Here is a 24983-nt window from a genome sequence, read left to right as displayed (position 1 = left end):
GTGTATATGGGTAAATACAAAGTATCTGTAGCAAAGTGTCACAATGATGTATAAACCACTAATTCTGCCTTAACACTGAAGAAAATAGATTCCCCCATTTGACCTCCGTATGGGCAGTAAAGCAAACAATTTATTTAGTGCACATTATTCCCCTTCTCTGCAAGGCGACACATATAGAATGGCAGCTCTCACTGCACCTGTGCAGTGAGAGCTCCACTTATACACCTGTGCAGTGAGAGCTCCACTTATACACCTGTGCAGTGAGAGCGACACATATACACATGTGCAGTGGGGGCGACACATATACACCTGTGCAGTCAGAGCTCCACTTATACACCTGTGCACCTGTGCAGTGAGAGCGACACATATACACCTGTGCAGTGAGAGCGACACATATACACCTGTGCAGTGGGAGCGACACATATACACCTGTGCAGTGGGAGCAACACATATACACCTGTGCAGTCAGAGCTCCACTTATACACCTGTGCAGTGAGAGCGACACATATACACCTGTGCAGTGGGAGCGACACATATACACCTGTGCAGTGAAAGTGACACATATACACCTGTGCAATGAGAGCGACATATATACACCTGTGCAGTGAGAGTGACACATATACACCTGGGCACCTGTGCAGTGGGAGCGACACATATACACCTGGGCACCTGTGCAGTGGGAGCGACACATATACACCTGTGCAGTGGGAGCGACACATATACACCTGTGCAGTGAAAGTGACACATATACACCTGTGCAATGAGAGCGACATATATACACCTGTGCAGTGAGAGCGACACATATACACCTGGGCACCTGTGCAGTGAGAGTGACACATATACACCTGTGCAGTGAGAGTGACACATATACACCTGTGCAGTGAGAGTGACACATATACACCTGTGCAGTGGGAGCGACACATATACACCTGTGCAGTGAGAGTGACACATATACACCTCTGCAGTGAGAGTGACACATATACACATGTGCAGTGGGAGCGATATATATACACCTATGCAGTGAGAGCGATACATATACACCTGTGCAGTGGGAGCGACACATATACACCTGTGCAGTGGGAGCGACACATACGCACCTGTGCAGTGAGAGTGACACATATACACATGTGCAGTGAGAGCGATACATATACACCTATGCAGTGAGAGCGATACATATACACCTGTGCAGTGGGAGCGACACATATACACCTGTGCAGTGGGAGCAACACATACGCACCTGTGCAGTGAGAGTGACACATATACACCTGTGCAGTGACAGCGACACATATACACCTTTGCACTTGTGCAGTGACAGCGACACATATACAGTATAATATAAATGAGTTGTGTTCGCACTCTATACCTGCTGATACAAAGGAGCAATAACTTACAAAGCATGGTCAGTGAATGCATACTGTACGTTGCTAATAAAATAAATGGTTGAACTCCTGGGTACAAGTGTTGTGTATTGCCTGGGGCATATGCTGCTGTTGCTGACCATTATGCATTGTAATATAGTTGCAGCTTTGCATATGGCCGCAATTGCAGCTTTCTTAACTAGTGCAAATTGCGCCTGTGATTTGGGAGCAATTCCATCCCAGAATGTAAAGTAAATGAATGTATAAGATTTGCCGCTCAATCCTCCAGAATATATGGGATAGATCCTACAGCACTGACAACGAGCCAAGGGAATTTATTGCAGTGATGTTCCTGAATGTTCCAAAGTCCCAATATCGGTATAAGTGATAATGCACCGTGCGCAGCATGCTGTATAACACATGCCAGGTTGATGTGATTTAATAGATTACCCATTAAATAGCCGTGCAGCTGCAGTCACGTCACCGCACTGCAGAGGCGTACAGGGTTAGGAGGTGAGAATTCTGGGAAGCTGTCTGATGTAGACATTTCGGCATAAAACTGGTTTGTTGGGATTTATGTATTGGCACCTGTATCACAGCCGGGTACAATCTCTGTCCTGCTCTAATCCAACAACTCTGCCTTCATCACATCTGCTAGAACATCTCCGTCCCGCGCCTATAATACAAGTTACAGCCTTTCATGACCAATCCTTCTCCTCATAGGTAAAAAGACTATGTTCACCAAAAGAAGAAGTTCAGAAATAGGTAAGAAGAAGTTCATTATCATCTACTGTAATGTGGTATGTGAGACGCATTTCATGGGGGCGATTTGTATTGTGCTGTAAACCCTGCAACCATTTTTTTTTTTATTGGATACAGCGGGAACCGTGAGCGCAGATACCTGCGATAATCGCCAAATTATGTGCGAGGTACGCAAGGTTATTGTAACTCGCTAAACCTCATGCCCAATTGAATTCTCCCTATAAGTGCACGGAATACAGTTTTTTTTGTCAGTTGGTTTTGAATATGGGGGGTAATTCCAAGTTGATCGCAGCAGGATTTTTTTTAGCAGTTGGGCAAAACCATGTGCACTGCAGGGGAGGCAGATATAACATGTGCAGAAAGAGTTAGATTTGGGTGGGTTATTTTATTTCTGAGCAGGGTAAATACTGGCTGCTTTATTTTTACGCTGCAAATTAGATTGCAGATTGAACACACCACACCCAAATCTAACTCTCTCTGTACATGTTATATCTGCCTCCCCTGCAGTGCACATGGTTTTGCCCAATTGCTATCAAAAATCCTGCTGCGATCAACTTGGAATTACCCCCATGATGTGGTCCTTTCTTGGTGTATAGAAGCCTTCAGGTCATTAATGGTTCTTGGTGGATGTTTGTAGACCTCAGCTGTCAGATGGTCCCGTTGGTTGTGTAGAGACCTTTCATGAAGCTGATGAGGATTGTTTCCGCCTAGTAAGGAAAACTCTGCTTGTTAACGTCGCCAGACCAAAGTGAGCTTCATCAGGAAGTTGCAGCGATAACGCTGGTAAATGACGCGCCGAGTGATGCGCAACTTCAAATATCGACTACAAATTGTGTATCACGAATGAAGGACACCATCTGGATGATATCGTATTCAAAACCAACTGAAAATAAACTGTATTCCATGTACTTTACATTATGTACTAAAATTCTGAATCACATTTACCGTGCCTTATTTGTTAACCTTTAAAATTTGCTTCACCCTGTATATTTAAATGCCTGACTGTTGTCCAAGATGATATTGTATAAATTTACGTTATTAAATGTTACTGTATAAATTAAGGTCATCTTTTCTTTCCAGATCAACAAGTGATTAAACAAGGGAGTCTACTCAAGTCTCCGCCTCTCTACATCTTTAATAATCGGGTAACGTAAACTAATATTCTATAGGAAATAAACACTATACTACAGTAATTACACTGTGTGCAGCCCCGACAGCCTTGGACCTGAGCAAGGGGCAGCTCTAACAAGTGATCCTCTTGTTATGACTCTTTACAGTTCTTAAATGGTGCTCCAGCCAATCAGCTTCTAACCGTCGTTTGTTTGAAAAATGACAGGAGCTGATTGGCTGGAACACCATTTAAGATTTGTAACATGTGATTAGAAGAATATCACTCGTTGTTAAATCGCTCGTTGTTAAATCTGCCGCGAAATTCAGAAGAGGAAGTCTTGTTGTATTAATACTGCACAATTTTCTAAGAATAATAAAAGATCATTGCTATATATTGTACCTACCTTTGGGCCACCCTGTATATAAAGTCGTGCTGACAGTTCACTTTTTTTATTTCAGAGTTCATGGAAAAGACGCTTATTTAAACTCTGCAAAAATCCCACCGACTCCTACGTCATAAAGTACTACGAGTACGATGGAAGGTCAGAGAACTTGAAAGGGGACATTGATGTCAGCAGGTAGGTGCCAACTATAAAAAGATACACAGAATCATTAACCCCAAATGTACTACAATGGGGAAAGGGGGGGATGCTCCCCATATTGCAAAGAATGGAATAGTGCTGCCTCCTGTTGCAGAGGTTGGGAGAGTGCTGCTCCCCTGTTGCAGAGATTGGGAGAGTGCTGATTCCCTGTTGCAGAGGTTGGGAGAGTGCTGCTCCCCTGTTGCAGAGGTTGGGAGAGTGCTGCTCCCCTGTTGCAGAGGTTGGGAGAGTGCTGCTCCCCTGTTGCAGAGGTTGGGAGAGTGCTGCTCCCCTGTTGCAGAGGTTGGGAGAGTGCTGCTCCCATGTTGCAGAAGTCGAGAGTGTTCCTCCCCTTTTGCAGAAGTCGGGAGAGTGCTCCTCCCCTGTTGCAGAGGTTGGGAGAGTGCTGCTCCCCTGTTGCAGAGGTTGGGAGAGTGCTGCTCTCCTGTTGCAGAGGTTGGGAGAGTGCTGCTCCCCTGTTGCAGAGGTTGGGAGAGTGCTGCTTCCCTGTTGCAGAGGTTGGGAGAGTGCTGCTCCCCTGTTGCAGAGGTTGGGAGAGTGCTGCTCCCCTGTTGCAGAGGTTGGGAGAGTGCTGCTCCCCTGTTGCAGAGGTTGGGAGAGTGCTGCTCCCATGTTGCAGAGGTTGGGAGAGTGCTGCTCCCCTGTTGCAGAGGTTGGGAGAGTGCTGCTCCCCTGTTGCAGAGGGTGACAGAGTGCCTAGATGAGGACAGAATTGTACTTCCTAAAGCAGAGAGTCTTGTAGAGTAAAGTCATCAAGGAAATATGTGCCCCCACCATACTAGGAGAAATAGACATCATTAACTAGTCAATGACTCAGGACGGGATGTACTAACCATGGCATCCCACCATACATCCTGCCACGTAACGGGTACATACCGGCGTTAATAACAACAGTTTGTATCTAGAAATGTGATTAAATCGTAAAGGACTGCTTCCTGATAAGAGTTGTCCTGTGTGATAGGACTCCTGGGTTTAGTCCTTCTGACACACGCCGCTGCGGGAGTGTGTGTGACTCGTGACGCGGGTGGGTGGTGTTACCAGTGTTGTGGGGGTGTGGCCTGCACAGGGGGTGTCGCCAGTGTCACAGTATGTGATTAGCACTTACCTTCACAATCCTCCCTCTCCCTGGTCTCTTTGCTGACATCAGTAGTGTAATGTGAGAGTCTACAAATGATGAAGAAACTGTAAATAAATAAATGACGGTCACTTAGTGATGTCATGAATGTGAAATCTCTCTATATATAAAAAAGAGAGACCTTACTTTATTATAAGTCATAGGGTGTATTTATTAAAATATGCGGTCAGCCCCCCAAAATGAAGAATCCTTATCACCACGAATTGCAGCAATATGGATTCTTCTTCCCCTCGGATGTATCAATTTTAGGGCCAACTTCAGACCTGATCGTAGCAGAAAATTTCTTAGCAGATGGGCAAAACCATGTGCACTGCAGGTGTGGCAGATATAACATGTGCAGAGAGAGTTAGATTTGGGTGGGTTATATTGTTTCTGTGCAGGGTAAATACTGGCTGCTTTATTTTTACACTGCAATTTAGATTTCAGTTTGAACACACCACACCCAAATATAACTCTCTGCACATGTTACATCCGCCCCACCTGTAGTGCACATGGTTTTGCCCGTCTGCTAAGAAATTTGCTGCTACGATCAGGTCTGAATTAGGCCCTTAATTGCCAGGACAAGGTCTTCATAGCAGTTAATAGGGTAACGCCATGTGAAGAAGGCGGTAGCCCACGCAGGCAAGAGCGGATCTTGTTTAATACTAATGAGGACACCTGCTGGAGTCGGCGCTGGAGATTTATTTTATGCCCTGTTATTTGGGGTAAATTTGACCATTTTACATTTTTTTTCTTCAGTATTACAGATGTAGAACTGGGAACAAAGACGATGGACAAGAACTTGGGGAAGATCCTGCGGCTTCACAACACGTCTCCAGAAAACATGCTATGCATCAAGACTGAGGATCGTAACTACTATCTGCTGGATGACACTGTGTAAGTTCCCCGGGAGCCTGTACACGCAGCAGCCCTATTAGGGGGAGATGTACCAAACCTTGTATCAAACATTCTAGAACATACAAACAAATCAGCTTCTAGCTAAGATTTTATAGAATGCATTAGATACTGTAGATGGCAACGAGACTCTGATTGGTTGCTCTGAGCAACACATCCACCTGACTTCTTTAGAAATTCCTATCTTGTATCTCACTAGCTTCATTGTATTATTTGTTACACAATATCCATTGTTACCTGAAACAAGTGTCAATCAAGTATCTCACCGCAACCCGCGCATTACTAGACAAGGCATGAGCAATCGATCAGCTTGGACTTGCTTTGCCGCAATTTATGGATAAAATAATAGCAAATCACAGAAAAGAATACAGAGATTAAAATAAACGAGGTTTTCCAGCTGGGGATTGGTTATACAGTATATCTATTAATAATCAATCTTAGAAACATAGGGGGTAATTCAGACCTGATTACTGCTGTGTGTTTTCGTACAGCCTGCGAACAGATCCGAACTGCGCATATGTATGCTGCGCAATGCGCATTGGCGACGGGCTGCCGCAAAGGATCAATTCGCAAGGAGACTGACAGATAGAAGGCGTTTGTGGTGGCAACTGACCGTTTTCAGAGAGTGTTTGGAAAAACGCAGGCGTGTCCAGGCGTTTGCAGGGAGGGTTCCTGACGCCAAATCCGGTACCGGACAGGCTGATGTGATCGCAGCGGCTGAGTAAGTCCTGGGCTGCGCAGAGACTGCCCACAATCAGTTTGTGCCGCTCTGCTGCACACGCGTTCGCACACTTGCACAGCTCATATCACTCAGTGACGTCACGCAGCCGCCAGCCGTGCATGCAGCTGCTGGACGATAGTCCAGATAGAGCATGCATGCACTGCCGACGGCGACGCTCGTTGCCGACCCACGGGACCGTGCATTGTTCGTCCCTGGCGGCATACACACTTGCCGATAAAATGAGCGTCGTCGCTCAGGAAGGGGGAAAAGGAGAAACATTGCTCATTTTATCGACAAGCGTATATGTGCCTTTAGCCCCTACCACCTCTGATTGGAGGCTATTCCACTTGTCTACTACCCTTTCTGTGAAGTCCTTAAATTTCCCCTGAACCTCCCCCCTCCAGTGTCAGCCTATGTCCTCGTGTTCTAATCCTTCTCTTCCTATGAAGAATGTCTCACTCCTGGACCTTGGTAAAACCCTTGGTATACTGTATGTTAAAGTGTCTATCATGTCCCCCCTTTCCCTTCTCTCCTCCAAACTATAAGATGTTATGTCCGGTTATATCCTGCGTTCCCTCCACTTATTCCTAGAAAAGATCTTTAAGCACAGCTAAGGTTCCGATGGTAATTGGTAAACTTACAGTAGCTTATTTTAATCACAAATATTATTTATTTCTGTTGTCACTTAATATTATTTTAACAGTAATTTGCAGAAAAATAATTCCGAACTTATGAGAAACGTTTTTTTTAGGATATAAAAATCCAGTATTAATAATATATCATTCCTACTGTGACTAGCGGATATGGGGCCTAATTCAAAGTTGATTGCAAAAGTAAAATCTTCCTGCAATGGGCAAAACCATGTGCACTGCAGGGGAGGCAGATGTAACATGTGCAGAGAGAGTTAGATTTGGGTGGGTTATATTGTTTCTGTGCAGGGTAAATACTGGCTGCTTTATTTTTACACTGCAATTTAGATTTCAGTTTGAACACACCCCACCCAAATCTAACGCTCTCTGCACATGTTACATCTGCCCCCCCTGCAGTGCACATGGTTTTGCTTTTACAATCAACCTTGAATTAGGCCCATGGTGCTCACACTAAACAGCTTTAATGAGGGGGGTCTGCCTGACCAACTATCACCCTTTAATACTGGGAATCTGTCACCTATATCCAGTGATGGATTAATGTAGTTTATCAACTAAACAGGAGGTTGGGGTCATCACCTTGTGCCTCACGCCTCAACGAATATTTGTTCGGCCCCCCAGAAAGTGTCAGCCTCGGTTGTGTAGGTGGCAGGGACAAACTGTGCGTTTTCCAGTGTTATTATGTAAGTGCCATAAGTGGCCTCCTGTCTGTCCTGTGCCAGGGACTATAGCAGGGACTGTTGTGTCTGATGGTTTGTGTCTTGTCATCGTACACAGAGATACAATCACCGACTGGTACAAGAGTATCACAGACGTGTGGGTGAAATCCAACCAAACAGCTAAGGTAAGAAACGTTATGCACTCTACCATTCACCAAACTCTGTGGGGGAGATGTATCAAATCTTCTAAAACGAGAGGTGCAGTTGCCCCTAGCAACCGATCATATCCTAGCTATCATTTTATAGACTGCGCTAGATAAATGAGAGCTTTAAACTTTTGGTTGCTATGGGCAACTTCACTAACCCTCTTTAGAAGGATTTTTGTGTCGCTAACAAAGATTTATCTTGTTATTTGCAGCAGGCCGGGCCCCGAATTACACACACGATCCCACTCCATGCGGCTTATCAGGTTAGACAATGTTATACTGTACTACTGAGAAGGAACTCAATTCCTTTTACATTATAAGCACATCACGATAAGCCAACGTGGTGGCACAGTGTTTAGCATTGCTGGCTCACGCAGCTGGCGGTCATGGGTTCTAGTCTGAGCAGGGTCTTATCTGTGTGGAGTTTATATGTCCTCCTAGTGTTGTTTATGGTTGTGCGCCTGTAAATAAGGGGTCTGTTTATTAGGCCATGGAAAGATAAAGTGAAGAGATCTAAGTACCAGCTAATGAGATCCTAAGGGTTGGGTACGAGATCCCGGTGGTCGGAATCCCGGCAGTCAAAATACTGACGCTGGGATCCCGACCTCCAGAATGTCGGCAGGGGGCGAGCGTATCAAAGCCTCTTGCGGGCTCACTGCGCTTGCCACGCCACGGGCTCAGTTGCTCGCCGCAAGTTCTATTCCCACTCCATGAGTGTCGTGGACACCCAGGAGTGGTAATAGCTGTGGCGGCGCTGCCGGCATTCTGGCGGTCGGGATCCTGGCGTCGGTATTTTGACCGTCGGGATTCCGACTGCTCGGATCCTGACGACATCCCGATCCTAACTAACATGTTACAGGCTGTGGGGTCTGTGTACTAAGCAGTCTATTTCCGAAGCCGCTGAGAGAGATAAAGTTCCAGCCAACCAGCTCCTGTCATTTTTCAAACACAGCCTGTAACATGACAGGAACTGATTGGTACTTTATCTCTCTCCAAGGCTTAGTACATTGGGGGTAATACCGAGTTGATTGCTAGCAGCCGTTGTTCGCTGCGTAGCGATCAGTGAAAAAAAGGCTAATCTGCGTATGCACCGCAATGCTCACGCGCGTTGTACGGGTACGAAGTCCATTGTGGTTTTGCACTGGTTCTAGCGACGATTCCAATCGCACAGCCGAACGCAAGGAGATTGACAGAAAGAGGGCGTTTCTGGGTGTCAACTGACTGTTTTCTGGGAGTGTTTGTAAAAACGTAGGCGTGGCCGGACGTTTGCTGGGCGGGTATCTGACGTCACTACCGTGTCACTCGTCGCAGCAATCATCGCACGGAATAAGTAACTACAGGGCTGGTCTTGTTTTGCACAAAATGTGTTTGCAGGTGCTCGGCTGCACAGGCGTTCGCACTCCTGCAAAGCGAAAATACACTCCACCGTGGGCGGAGACTATGCGTTTGCACGGCTGCTAAAAACTGGTAACGAGCAATCAACTCGGAATGACCCCCATTAGCCCCTAAGCCTTGGAGAAAAACAAAGTGAAAGGAGATAAAGTAGAAGCCAATCAGCTCCTGTCATTTATCAAACACAGCCTGCAACATGACAGTTAGGAGCTGATTGGACGGTACTTTATCTCCATCCACTTTATCTCTCTCCGGGCCTTAGTACATGGGGGGTGATTCAGAGTTGATCGTGAAATGTAGCACAGCTACGGTCAGGCACACTGACATGCGGGGGGACGCCCAGTACAGGGCTAGCCCACCCCACACGTCAGTCCCTGCCCCGTCGCACAAGTACAAAAGCATCACACAGCGGCATTGCTTTTGTACTTCAGGAGTAACACTCAGCCAAGCAGCTCCTGCGGCTGGCCAGGAGCTACTCGTCGCTGCCCAGGTCGCAGCGGCTGCGCGTGACGTCGCAGCCGCCGTGGCCCGCCCCCCCCCCCCCCCCCCCTCAACGGTCCGGCCAAACCTGTGTTGGCCAGACTGTGCCCCCTAAACGGTGGCTTAACGCTACCGTCCCACTCAGGCAGAGGCGATCGCTAGCTAAAGACGGCCGTCGGCTGTCTGGCATGCACCGGAGCATGCGCAGTTCGGACCCCATCGCTGCTGTGCGAAAAACACACAGCAGCGATCGGGTCTGAATGGCCCCCATAGACCCATGTTTGAAAAATGACAGTTAGGAGCTAGTTGGTTGGTTCTTTATCTCTCTCCAAGGCTTAGTAAATAGACCCCTTAAATACTGTACTTACAGTATGAAGATTCTAGCACATGGGATACAAGCTATAAAGTAATGTTATGTATAGTTTGATTATTGGGTCTGATGTCCTCTCCCCTGAAATGTTGCCTTGTGACGCAGCACTGGCCAATAAGGGATGCTGCAGAATATCAGTATATACTTCTGAGACAGCGGTTATTATATGACCTGACCCGGACACTTACTGACACTCTCTGCACCTTTGTCACTACAGACAGAAGCGACAAGACCCATATCGTGTCCTGAGCACGGTTCCGGCATCAGACTGTCATCAGCTGAGGTAAGAAGCCCAGTAATGCATCCCGTGTCTGAGCTTCCTCTGACCTTACAACGCACCGTGCCACTAATGACTTGCACAGGGCGTGGCATTGTACAGCGCCCTACTGTACATAGATTATATGCGGACTCTGCTGTGCCCATGCAACGCTATCTGCCAATTACTCACACATTATCTCAACACTCCGGATCAGGGAACAGTGTTACAGGGACAGGAATCTCACACTGGCGAGTCTGCCAAATTAATCACCTGGACGCTTGCGGTGAATGTCCAGCACCGGTTATATAACCTATACGCTTCTTGTAGATGGGCACTGGGACCGGTAACTTTTTGCCTAACCCTACTCCCACCTAGTGCCTAACTGTAACCCCCCTTTCCCCCCGAACGGGTGTTCTGAATGGTGTCAGGATTCCGGACCTCTTGTTGTGCCATATAAATAAAGTTTTCACTTTTGTGGTTCATCGATGACCCTTGGGGCCTGATTATGAGTCAGATCCAGCCGCGTCCTTTGCCGGTCGCATATCTGCGACTTCATACAGTGTTGCTACAAAGCCCTTCCTTGGTGTACATCCTTGTGGCAAAATGTACAAGGACTGAGGCGTCCATTTTCAATCCTTGTATCTGAAATCGCTACTGCGATCATAATCAGGACGCGAGAATGGTGCAACATTAACATAGTGTACGAATGAGAATCGGCCCCCCACCCAATGTGACTTTATGCCACTAGGATACAGTATATATATATATATATATATATATATAAAGAGGTGATAATATCCGGCACTCCTGTTTGATAAAATACACCAACTTGCTCCTGTGCCCTGCCTTCTAGAAACATGCAGACTCCAACCAATAGCCGGCACTCGTAGAGACTTTGACAAAGAACTTGACTAGGCACAGTAGCTTATGTCAACGTTTCAGGATTAGCATCCTTTTCTCAAAACCAGTCTTGATAAAAGGATGCTAATCCTGAAACGTTGACATAAGCTACTGTGCCTAGTCAAGTTCTTTGTTAACGTCTCTGCGAGTGCCGGCTATTGGTTGGAGTGTATATATAGATATATATTATATATATTATATATATATATATATATATATATATCATACAAATTCAGCACTCACCTAATATTAACACTTCAAACTGTAATTCATCTGAATTCAGGGAATGTTTGTTCCAAAATATTGCAATAGTTTGTTAAGCTGACCAGCCACTTCACGGCCATTCCCATTTGGTCAGTCCCTACACTGACTTTCACAAATCTGAGCAATGCTCTCAGGCATCTTTTGGATTTTAAATACACAGTGGCCCTCATTCCGAGTTGTTCGCTCGCAAGCTGCTTTTAGCAGCATTGCACACGCTAAGCCGCCGCCTACTGGGAGTGAATCTTAACTTAGCAAAATTGCGAACGAAAGATTCTCAAAATTGCGAATAGAAATTTCTTAGCAGTTTCTGAGTAGCTCGACACTTACTCTGCCACTGCGATCAGTTCAGTCAGTTTCGTTCCTGGTTTGACGTCACAAACACACCCAGCGTTCGCCCAGACACTCCCCCGTTTCTCCAGCCACTCCCGCGTTTTTCCCAGAAACGGCAGCGTTTTTTCACACACTCCCATAAAACGGCCAGTTTCCGCCCAGAAACACCCACTTCCTGTCAATCACGCAACGATCACCAGAACGAAGAAAAAACCTCGTAATACCGTGAGTAAAATACCAAACTTCTTAGCAAATTTACTTGGCGCAGCCGCAGTGCGGACATTGCGCATGCGCAGTTAGCAGAAAATCGCTGCGATGCGATGAAAAAGAACGAGCGAACAACTCAGAATGAGGGCCAGTATGCTTCTGTCATGGGTTTAGGCCCTGTCTCACTCTTTTAAAGAGACAGGAACCACACCCAAGCATATCAGTTAAAACACCTGGGGAATTTCTTAACATTTAATTTACATATGGACAATAGGGGTGCAAGAAAGAGTGCGACCACAAAAATGTTATATAAACAATAGGCAAGAACCCACAGCACTCATACATCCGCGGTGTCAGTGGTATTGTGACCACACCATTTAAATAAAAAAATAAAATAAATATATATGTATATAATATATATAAAATGCGGGATGCTTGTTTGCAGGCAAGAGACAGATCGCACACAGACCCAGGAAATCAGTGCAGCGTTGGTGTTTGCAACCAAGAGCTTCCCAGGAATTCTCCAGAACAGCCGGTGAGTACTGTATATCAGACCATGTATAGTCTTTGCTTGTGATTGCACAGATAGAACATACGCGAAATTCTTTCTTTTTTAAATTCTGAGCTTATTTCTCAAGTCAGAAATCTGGTTAAATTACAGTAAGAATAGTGAACTAAATAAAGAAAAATTCCCTTTGACATGCATACGGAGATGTGACGCTCTTAGGGCCAGATACACAGTGACGGCAGAGAAACGCTATGTTGTAGTAATTACTGTGTCTTTGTTACTGCAGATTGCAGCGAGCCAGAACAGACGATCCGTCACACACTCCGACCTTTTCCCAGACTGGGCTCCCGTAGTCAGAGAGATAAGGAGACGCTCTGACGCACTTGCGGACCAGGTGAGGTGACACGCCCACCCACACACAGCCCCGCCCATTTTGGGCAGATAATATATGGGAAGAATTAATTTAAAAGATCATGGGGGTAATTCCAAGTTGATCGCAGCAGGAATTTTGTTAGCAGTGGGGCAAAACCATGTGCACTGCAGGGGGGGGGCAGATGTAACATGTGCAGAGAGAGTTAGATTTGAGTGGGTTATTTTGTTTATGTGCAGGGTAAATACTGGCTGCTTTATTTTTACACTACAAATTAGATTGCAGATTGAACACACCACACCCAAATCTAACTCTCTCTGCACATGTTACATCTGCCTCCCCTGCAGTGCACATGGTTTTGCCCAACTGCTAACAAAATTCCTGCTGCGATCAACTTGGAATTACCTTCCACGTTTTTATGATTTAAATATGGTATCTCACAGTGTTTCAGTGACGGGTACTTAGAGGTACTGAGAATATTTAATGTAGAAATTAATTATCCAGAAAGCTGCAAAAAAAACCAGAAAGATAAAAAAAAAAATTTGAACAGATGTTACTGTTTGGTGATGTCAAGTAGATAGATACGATTACTTAGCTCCGCCTCCGACAGTCACCGTGAGGAGCGCTGCTACACAAGATAATGAGGGGGACGTCACATACACAGACATGATTACTAAGCTCCTCCTCCGACAGTCACTGTGAGGAGCGCTGCTACACAAGATAATGAGGGGGACGTCACATACACAGACATGATTACTAAGCTCCTCCTCCGGCAATCACTGTGAGGAGCGCTGCTACACAAGATAATGAGGGGGACGTCACATACACAGACATGATTACTAAGCTCCTCCTCCGGCAGTCACTGTGAGGAGTGCTGCTACACAGGATAATGAGGGGGACGTCACATACACAGACATGATTACTAAGCTCCTCCTCCGGCAGTCACTGTGAGGAGCGCTGCTACACAAGATAATGAGGGGGATGTCACATACACAGACATGATTACTAAGCTCCTCCTCCGGCAGTCACTGTGAGGAGCTCTGCTACACAAGATAATGAGGGGGTCGTCACATACACAGACATGATTACTAAGCTCCTCCTCCGGCAGTCACTGTGAGGAGCGCTGCTACACAGGATAATGAGGGGGACGTCACATACACAGACATGATTACTAAGCTCCTCCTCCGGCAGTCACTGTGAGGAGCGCTGCTACACAAGATAATGAGGGGGACGTCACATACACAGACATGATTACTAAGCTCCTCCTCCGGCAGTCACTGTGAGGAGCGCTGCTATGCAAGATAATGAGGGGGACGTCACATACAGACATGATTACTAAGCTCCTCCTCCGGCAGTCACTGTGAGGAGCGCTTCTACACAAGATAATGAGGGGGACGTCACATACACAGACATGATTACTAAGCTCCTCCTCCGGCAGTCACTGTGAGGAGCGCTGCTACACAAGATAATGAGGGGGATGTCACATACACAGGCATGATTACTAAGCTCCTCCTCCGGCAGTCACTGTGAGGAGCGCTGCTACACAAGATACTGAGGGGGACGTCACATACACAGACATGATTACTAAGCTCCTCCTCCGGCAGTCACTGTGAGGAGCTCTGCTACACAAGATAATGAGGGGGACGTCACATACACAGACATGATTACTAAGCTCCTCCCCCGGCAGTCACTGTGAGGAGCGCTGCTACACAAGATAATGAGGGGGACGTCACATACACAGACATGATTACTAAGCTCCTCCTCCGGCAGTCACTGTGAGGAGCGCTGCTACACAAGATAATGAGGGGGACGTCACATACACAGACATGATTACTAAGCTCCTCCTCCGGCAGTCACTGTGAGGAGTGCTGCTACACAAGATAATGAGGGGGACGTCACATACACAGGCATGATTACTAAGCTCCACCTCCGGCAGTCACTGTGAGGAGCGCTGCTACACAAGATAATGAGGGGGACGTCACATACACAGACATGATTACTAAGCTCCTCCTCCGGCAGTCACTGTGAGGAGCGCTGCTACACAAGATAATGAGGGGGACGTCACATACACAGACATGATTACTAAGCTCCTCCTCCGGCAGTCACTGTGAGGAGCGCTGCTACACAAGATAATGAGGGGGACGTCACATACACTGACATGATTACTAAGCTCCTCCTCCGGCAGTCACTGTGAGGAGCGCTGCTACACAAGATAATGAGGGGGACGTCACATACACAGGCATGATTACTAAGCTCCTCCTCCGGCAGTCACTGTGAGGAGCGCTGCTACACAAGATAATGAGGGGGACGTCACATACACAGACATGATTACTAAGCTCCTCCCCCGGCAGTCACTGTGAGGAGCGCTGCTACACAAGATAATGAGGGGGACGTCACATACACAGACATGATTACTAAGCTCCTCCTCCGGCAGTCACTGTGAGGAGCGCTGCTACACAATACAATGAGGGGGACGTCACATACACAGACATGATTACTAAGCTCCTCCCCCGGCAGTCACTGTGAGGAGTGCTGCTACACAAGATAATGAGGGGGACGTCACATACACAGACATGATTACTAAGCTCCTCCTCCGGCAGTCACTGTGAGGAGCGCTGCTACACAAGATAATGAGGGGGACGTCACATACACAGACATGATTACTAAGCTCCTCCTCCGGCAGTCACTGTGAGGAGCGCTGCTACACAGGATAATGAGGGGAACGTCACATACACAGACATGATTACTAAGCTCCTCCTCCTGCAGTCACTGTGAGGAGCGCTGCTACACAAGATAATGAGGGGGACGTCACATACACAGGCATGATTACTAAGCTCCTCCTCCGGCAGTCACTGTGAGGAGCGCTGCTACACAAGATAATGAGGGGGACGTCACATACACAGACATGATTACTAAGCTCCTCCTCCGGCAGTCACTGTGAGGAGTGCTGCTACACAAGATAATGAGGGGGACGTCACATACACAGACATGATTACTAAGCTCCTCCTCCGGCAGTCACTGTGAGGAGCGCTGCTACACAAGATAATGAGGGGGACGTCACATACACAGGCATGATTACTTAGCTCCTCCTCCGGCAGTCACTGTGAGGAGCGCTGCTACACAAGATAATGAGGGGGACGTCACATACACAGACATGATTACTAAGCTCCTCCTCCGGCAGTCACTGTGAGGAGCGCTGCTACACAAGATAATGAGGGGGACGTCACATACACAGACATGATTACTAAGCTCCTCCTCCGGCAGTCACTGTGAGGAGCGCTGCTACACAAGATAATGAGGGGGACGTCACATACACAGACATGATTACTAAGCTCCTCCTCCGGCAGTCACTGTGAGGAGCGCTGCTACACAAGATAATGAGGGGGACGTCACATACACTGACATGATTACTAAGCTCCTCCCCCGGCAGTCACTGTGAGGAGCGCTGCTACACAAGATAATGAGGGGGACGTCACATACACAGACATGATTACTAAGCTCCTCCCCCGGCAGTCACTGTGAGGAGCGCTGCTACACAAGATAATGAGGGGGACGTCACATACACAGACATGATTACTAAACTCCTCCTCCGGCAGTCACTGTGAGGAGCGCTGCTACACAAGATAATGAGGGGGGCGTCACATACTGACATGATTACTAAGCTCCTCCTCCGGCAGTCACTGTGAGGAGCTCTGCTACACAAGATACTGAGGGGGACGTCACATACACAGACATGATTACTAAGCTCCTCCTCCGGCAGTCACTGTGAGGAGCGCTGCTACACAAGACAATGAGGGGGACGTCACACACACAGACATGATTACTAAGCTCCTCCTCCGGCAGTCACTGTGAGGAGCGCTGCTACACAAGATAATGAGGGGGACGTCACATACACAGACATGATTACTAAGCTCCTCCTCCGGCAGTCACTGTGAGGAGCGCTGCTACACAAGATAATGAGGGGGACGTCACACACACAGACATGATTACTAAGCTCCTCCTCCGGCAGTCACTGTGAGGAGCGCTGCTACACAGGATAATGAGGGGGACGTCACATACACAGACATGATTACTAAGCTCCTCCTCCGGCAGTCACTGTGAGGAGCGCTGCTACACAAGATAATGAGGGGGACGTCACATACACAGACATGATTACTAAGCTCCTCCTCCGGCAGTCACTGTGAGGAGCTCTGCTACACAAGATAATGAGGGGGACGTCACATACACAGACATGATTACTAAGCTCCTCCTCCGGCAGTCACTGTGAGGAGCGCTGCTACACAAGATACTGAGGGGGACGTCACATACACAGACATGATTACTAAGCTCCTCCTCCGGCAGTCACTGTGAGGAGCGCTGCTACACAAGATAATGAGGGGGACGTCACATACACAGACATGATTACTAAGCTCCTCCTCCGGCAGTCACTGTGAGGAGCGCTGCTACACAAGATAATGAGGGGGATGTCACATACACAGGCATGATTACTAAGCTCCTCCTCCGGCAGTCACTGTGAGGAGCGCTGCTACACAAGATAATGAGGGGGACGTCACATACACAGGCATGATTACTAAGCTCCTCCTCCGGCAGTCACTGTGAGGAGTGCTGCTACACAATACAATGAGGGGGACGTCACATACACAGACATGATTACTAAGCTCCTCCTCCGGCAGTCACTGTGAGGAGCGCTGCTACACAATACAATGAGGGGGACGTCACATACACAGACATGATTACTAAGCTCCTCCTCCGGCAGTCACTGTGAGGAGCGCTGCTACACAAGATAATGAGGGGGACGTCACATACACAGACATGATTACTAAGCTCCTCCTCCGGCAGTCACTGTGAGGAGCGCTGCTACACAAGATAATGAGGGGGACGTCACATACACAGACATGATTACTAAGCTCCTCCTCCGGCAGTCACTGTGAGGAGCGCTGCTACAGTACGTAATTTGGAGAATTTGTTCATACAGGAAGAAGAATCATGTGCGTCAATGGGCGATAAAACGAGCAGCAGAATAAAGAAATAATTTCGTTTTTATGATAGGAGACATTTTAGTCCACACCAGCTATAAACAGTCACCCAAACCATCGCTCACTTTCTGAATCTGCTTTACAGGACAACTTATTGAGCTCCCGATTAAGTGGTGACACTACAGATGGCGCCTACAGCAGCGAACCAGAGTCCATCTATGACATACCGCGATCTGTGCTTATGGTAATATAGTCTATTCCATCTTCCTGTGTGCCTATAGGCCCTCATTCCGAGTTGTTCGCTCGCTAGCTGCTTTTAGCAGTATTGCACACGCTAGGCCGCCGCCCTCTGGGAGTGAATCTTAGCTTAGCAGAATAGCGAACGAAAGATTAGCAGAATTGCAAATAGAAATTTCTTAGCAGTTTCTGAGTAGCTCCAGACTTACTCTTCCAGTGCGATCAGCTCAGGCCGTTTCGTTCCTGGTTTGACGTCACAAACACACCCAGCGTTCGCCCAGACACTCCCCCATTTCTTCAGACACTCCCGCGTTTTTCCAAAAAACGCCAGCGTTTTTCCGCACACTCCCATAAAACGGCCAGTTTCCGCCCAGAAACACCCACTTCCTGTCAATCACGCTACGATCACCAAAACGATGAAAAAACTTTGTTACGCCGTGAGTAAAATACCAACCTTTTGTGCTAATTTACTTGGCGCAGGCGCACTGCGAACATTGCGCATGCGCAGTTTGCGACTGATCGCTCCGTTGCAAAAAAAACTGACGATCGAACAACTCGGAATGACCCCCATAGTGCTAAGCCAATCAGAAGTTCTATCATCAGTGTGCAGAATGGTGACATATCCCTTCCTTTATCAGCAGAGCAAACGTGACTCGCAGCAGTCTGCGGAGCAGGATGAGACCAGTGACCTGGATTCATCTGACGGGGACGTCTATCAGGAGATGGGCTCTGTGTAAGTGCCAGGCGGAATTCCAGCCAGAGGTTTAACCAATTTACCCTTCAAACTATCCAGATGCCACTCATTAAACTGGAAAACCCTACCAACTGGGGTGGGCAATAAACGCTAGCTGATGTTGAACTACACAGCCCAGCATGCCCTGCCACAGTTTTAGCTTGCACTGGTTGCAAAATGTGTTGCAGTGATATCGCTGTTTCCAGTGTGTCAGAGATAGGCGGTTTATGTGGAAGTTCTCAGTGATCGTTCAGCTGTCACTGCCGGTATAATCACACTTGTTCCTTGTTTAGGGCTGCGGAAGAGACTATCAGCTGTCCACCAAAGCCACCCCGGAGGACCTCCACACCTACAGACCCTCACAGGTACCGAAAAACCCAGGGAAGCCGACTGAAGAAAACTTACATTCTAAAAATGATGTAGTAAGTGTGTCTGAGTATATATATATACTATAACTGACATACTGCTATACGGAGGACAGATGGAATAATTGTACTATTATATCACATATTGCTTCTCGCTGCAAAGCGGCCGAGGTGCTATGGTGACATATTATTTATTATTATTTCAAATAACGTATCATTTGTTTATCTTGAAGACCTACAAGCAGGCTCTTATCTGTCGTTCCTATAGATTATTTCCAGGCACAGCCACTAACGGGTTCGGTATGAATTACCGGCGGCCGGGATGCCACTGGTCACATGACCGTCAGCGGCGTATCGACATTGAAGATCCCAACATCGGAGGGGCCATTTTTACCCTCCCCTAACCCTTTGTGGGTGGCAGCTAGGGCTAACCCTTGGGGAGGGGGGTGTTGCCTAACCTTAACCCTCCTTCCCACCGGGCCCTAACCCCGATACTACCTTGGGGATGTCTACTGTCAGTGTCAAGGCGCCGATCTCGAGTGGTGCCGGGATTCCGGCATCTGTCACATGACGGTCGGCATCCCGAACGCATCCCCTACAAACACCGCAATTTGCTAGAAAGCGACAATACACTGAATGTATACGATTACAGATGTAGAATAACAGGCACCTTTGGGTAGTGCATAGAGGAGCTCATCCATACAGGACCATATAAGAGATGAAAAGAACGTTTCTATTAATTAATCTGATTGTCGTTTTTTTTTTTTCCAGCGAACAACAAGACAACCAATCTGAATTGGAAAAGATAAATATGACAGTACCCACGGAACATTTTAAAAATTATCTGGCAGTAGAGGAAGTTGCAGATCGCTTGTAGTAAGAAGAATTTTCTATTACGCCTATATTTGTTATAGGCCCTACACACATGCCGATATTCTGAAAGATATGAACGATCTCGTTTATAAATGAACGAGAACTCGTTCCTATCTTTCAGTGTGGAGACTCCAGCGATGAACGATGCGCGGCCCCGCGCTCGTTCATCGCTGATCTCCCGTCGGCTGTGCATGCAGGCCAATATGGACGATCTCGTCCATATTTGCCTGCACTTCAATGCAGCCGGGTGACGGGGGGAGTGAAGAAACTTCACTCCCCCGTCACTGCCCCCCCGCCGCCGGGTTGCTCGTCGGCCGTATCGGCCGTCGGGCACCTCGGCGGCGCATCGCCGAGTGTGTAGGGCCCTTTAGCCATGACAGACTGATGCACAGGCACTGATGCACAGGCACTAATCTGATTTAAAAAAGAGAATTTGTTTTAAAATCGTTTCTAAGCAGAACAGTCTGATTTTGGTATGACGAGGCGCACCTAGGGATGGGTAACGTGGGTGTGAGAGGGTTAATTAGCACAAAACCACCTGGGGGTATATTTACTAAAGGTCGATTTTGTATGTTTTTGATCGATTTTATATCGATGTTAAATCTATTTTAATCGATGTTGGGCTTCCAGGGTTCAAACACACATTTACTAACATTTAAAAATTATTATAAAAATCATCTGCTAGTAAATGTGTGTTTTAACCCTGGAAGCCCAACATTGATTAAAATCGATTTAACATCGATCTAAAATCGAATGAAAACAAGCAAAATCGACCTTTAGTAAATATACCCCCAGGTCTAAAAAAAGGTTGTCCCCGTACCGCCCCAAAATCAAGCTCATGGTTAAACACAAAGTCCTGACACCACTGACATCTAACAGCAGATACTTAAGGGTACATTTATAGTACTAAAGCTTCTCAGAGTGAGAGGTGGTGCTGTTGCCTATAGCAACCAATCATATTCTATCTTCTGCATCCCAGAATCTGATTGGTTGCTGTGGGCATTACCTCCACTTTTCACTTTTAGGTGCTTTAGTAAATCTACCCCTTAGGAATAGTGTAGTGTGTAGTTGTGTTGTGCCTCCAGACCTTCTCTATCACAACTGTATACCTTATCCACAGTCAAAACTATGCCCCTGAACCAACCAATCACACCTCTGATCTGCAGTGCGCATCATCCACCCAGAGAACCACAGGGACACGGTGCACTAATTAGGGTTCCCCATCACTTTACGATGAAAACGACACTAAAAAAGTAAATAAACTCATGTCGACCTTATGACTCTGTCGACCAATAGCAGTCGACCTAATGCATGTCGACCCTATGACGCATATCCGAACCACATTGTCTACCTTCCAACCTGGACTGCCCTACTGGTATGCTCTGCATGGTATATTGAGGCTAGGTGTATGAGGACACTGTAGCTCAGCGATACACACATGATATACTGTATAGTATAGTAGTAGCTTTACATTGAGCAATATGAGAGCTGGGAATTTGACCTCTTCCATTCCTCTTGTCGCAGTGTATGTAAGTGGAACGGACCGGTAGAGATCGGCTGCAGGTTCCATCACAGGGATCACATTGACGCCATTAACGGATTCCGGCTGGCAAACAAAGAATCGTTCTCAGACATGCTGAATAAGTTCATTTTGGATGAGGTACGATCCGGCGCTCACAGACATATTTCCTATATTTACTAAGACTTCAGAGCTTGGTCTTCCAAACCACTTAGAATTGTGTTACTGAGAACTGGATGAGACAACGGGTGGCTTTGTTTCTGCAGAGCTATGATGGGTGCTGCAAAGGAACCACACAAGGGCCCGATTCCGTTCAGTCTGATAGACGGGACTTTACTCTGGTAGCGCACCCAAACTTCCACTGATCTTCTACAAAGTAATCTGCCACTCACTGGAAGTGCCCACTTGGCGGAACCTGGCACCGATGCCGCAGCTGTTTTTAGCTTAACCAGTTGTGGAAGTACTGCCAGCTAATGATGAACTAGGTCTGAGACGCACTAACCCTTTGCAGGAAATCCAAGCCTCAAACATAGGGTAATATTCAAGTTATCCCTCCCCCATCCTGGGAGGAACCCTTTCCTCAACCTGTACTACTGCACAACCAGAATTGACCCTTGAAAGCCCTACAGGCCCGGGCTCTTCTCAGTTCTGCTCCTGCCATCCCATCCACTCGGAGGTGCATTCCCTTACTGGGCCAAGGAAACCTGTGCAACCAGTATACGAGGCTACACCGCTGTTGGCAATTATATTCTGTCCTTTGCTTGCTGCACTCTCCTCCCTTCCATAAAGTCTTCCATTCCTCTTGTTGTACAGCTAATGATCGGTTTCCACCCACGCTGCCTTCTTCTTAGTGCAATCTTATTGCTCCTAGGTCAGAGGTTCTCAAACACGGTCCGCAAGGCACCCCAACAGTCCAGGTTGTAAGTTTATCCATGCTTGGCTACAGGTGACTTAATTAGCACCTCAGTCAATTTGATTTAACCACCTGTGCTGAGCCATGGATATACCAAAAACCTGGACCGTTGTGGTGCCTTGAAGACCGCCTTTGAGAACCTCTGTCCTAGGAGCATCTCAACAGTCCCAAAGGGACTGAATGAAGCACAGAGCTTTGTGGAGATGGGAGTTACTAGGCTTGTGATTAAGGACATAGCCTGGCTTGACCGGCTCCAGATCCCAATTTTATATTCCACAATGTGTCAACACTCTTCAGTATCAGACAGGAGCGGGTTTCGGATGATAGGCCGACAGGTACTGAAGGTCGACACATACACGGTAGACAGTAAGATTAGGAACCTAGTAACCTTGCCCGAAATGTGGCGAGCAAAGCATACAAAATGACAACCAAAAAACGCCCAAACTTGTGTCAACCATTTCCATGTCCACCTATTGTACCTGTCGACCTTTTCCATACCGACCTATCGACGCTGTCAACATTTTTACAGTCAATCCTATGCACGTCGCCCACGTGGTGTCAATCTATTTATTGCAGATCTTAGTTAGACCTGCATGTATGAGTGCTGTTTATCACTCGCATAGATGAAAATTAATGTCTTGGCTTGTTTTATTACCATCAGGTTAATCTTGTGGTGTTCCGGAATAAGAAAGCGGAGATTTTCCATGTGGATGGATGCAGCTGCAGTAGATCATGACAGCGCCCCTTAATGGAAGAAAGGTATGCACACTTTTTTTTTGCTGGTGGATTATTGCTTATACTGCTTGTGTCCTTTGGCTGATAGCACTAATTGCGTCCCATAGGTTGGTCAGCCTATATATCTCATTACATTGGTTGGTTGCGATCAGATAGAAAAATAATGTTAATGGAACCAAAACTGACACATAAAAGGAGAGATCAAAATGATTGTGCCATAACATTTATTTATCTTTATTTTATTTTTTAGGGAAGAGTGGAGTTTGCACAGAATGAAACACTGATAATGGTTCTGCAGAGACTGAAGTGTATCTTCTCCTGGACATTTCTACAGAAATACTGAGCCGAGAATGTAATCTATGTACTGTATATACTTCATAGTAACATTATACTGTGAGATGTAACCGTTGCTGAGGCAGTGAATGGTTTATGTAAGGCCAATTGTACTGGCCAATACTACTTGTTAATCTTCCTATTGTATGTGTTTAAGAAACATGATTAATGCAGGCAGGGATTCTCTGTCATGTGCAGGTACATACTTATGTATGTTCTATAAATGTATTTGCATGAGTGATTGTGCTACTTGCATACTGAAATTTTACATTCTGTTCGGTCCGCCTCTACATTATAGTCACCTTGACGGGTGAAGGTGGGGACTACAGTTGTATAAATATGGAGCGTTTGCCCGGTTCTGTGCGTAGAAGCACTTGGGCGTGAGAAAGCTTGTTATTGTTATACTAACAAGCATGATTTGTTTTATATTTAACTATCCCCTAGTCAGGGGATAATCCCACGGATGTAAAGATTTCAATTGGCAACACATATGTGCTAGTCCTGACCGATGAACCATATCATCCTCTTAAAAGGGGACACGGACTACAGTTAGAATTGGTCGGATCCGCAGAAGTCACCAAATTCGAGAATGTACATTCATGTGAATTAATCCAATGATAAATCCAGACAAATACATCCTAAGGCCAGTGTCTAACAGTTTTGGAAATGTGACCTGTTTAAAGAGTGGAACGTTTGGTCAGTGTAACATTTAAGAGCCCTGGAAAATCTGTATGCAGCACACTGACAGCCGAAATGCTACGCTGTGACAGGAGACAGCAATTTCCACTTGCCTAAACGATACACAGACGGAACGTGGACTTATCGTAGCTCACCGCGGACTCCCGGTCAGATAACGACGCCCGACTGACTGCAATCAACCCCAGATTCCCTTGGAAGACCATGCGGTCTCAACCTAAATAGTCCTGTCCTAATACAGACATGCTTAGGTCTGGATACTGGGGTGCAAGTAATGACTAGGCTAGATGGGATAGAGAATGCACTTTAAACCCCCCTCCCCAAAATATGTGACTGTACACAGTTTAATTATGTATAATATTGTATATTTACTGTATAAATGATAGTGTATGGAAATATTTTCTTAAAAAATAAAATAATGTAAATTAA

The 24983-nt window shown here is 46.6% G+C and overlaps 1 protein-coding gene across 3 annotated transcripts in view; it reads left to right on the top strand.

Annotated features, from left to right (window-relative positions):
* Nucleotides 1–24983, top strand: part of PLEKHS1 (pleckstrin homology domain containing S1) — a 30363-nt gene extending 5380 nt beyond the window's left edge. Inside the window, exons 2-17 of one of the 3 annotated variants that reach the window (XM_063962561.1) lie at nt 2082–2123; nt 3201–3265; nt 3690–3808; nt 5706–5843; nt 8007–8073; nt 8307–8357; nt 10554–10619; nt 12742–12831; nt 13091–13198; nt 18296–18394; nt 19029–19120; nt 19414–19542; nt 20257–20361; nt 21883–22018; nt 23452–23549; nt 23776–24983. In XM_063962561.1, the coding sequence (XP_063818631.1) occupies nt 2093–2123; nt 3201–3265; nt 3690–3808; nt 5706–5843; nt 8007–8073; nt 8307–8357; nt 10554–10619; nt 12742–12831; nt 13091–13198; nt 18296–18394; nt 19029–19120; nt 19414–19542; nt 20257–20361; nt 21883–22018; nt 23452–23526 (1371 nt within the window). In that variant the 5' untranslated portion in view covers nt 2082–2092 and the 3' untranslated portion in view covers nt 23527–23549; nt 23776–24983. Of the gene's footprint in view, nt 1–2081; nt 2124–3200; nt 3266–3689; nt 3809–5705; nt 5844–8006; nt 8074–8306; nt 8358–10553; nt 10620–12741; nt 12832–13090; nt 13199–18295; nt 18395–19025; nt 19121–19413; nt 19543–20256; nt 20362–21882; nt 22019–23451; nt 23550–23775 lie in introns of all 3 variants that reach the window. The other 2 variants (XM_063962562.1, XM_063962560.1) reach the window with 2 other exon arrangements.

The sequence above is a fragment of the Pseudophryne corroboree genome, chromosome 3, assembly GCF_028390025.1.
Source record: "Pseudophryne corroboree isolate aPseCor3 chromosome 3, aPseCor3.hap2, whole genome shotgun sequence".
Taxonomy (NCBI): Eukaryota; Metazoa; Chordata; class Amphibia; order Anura; family Myobatrachidae; genus Pseudophryne; species Pseudophryne corroboree.
Note: the sequence above shows the minus strand (reverse complement) of the source record. Positions and strands in the feature narration are given on the sequence as shown.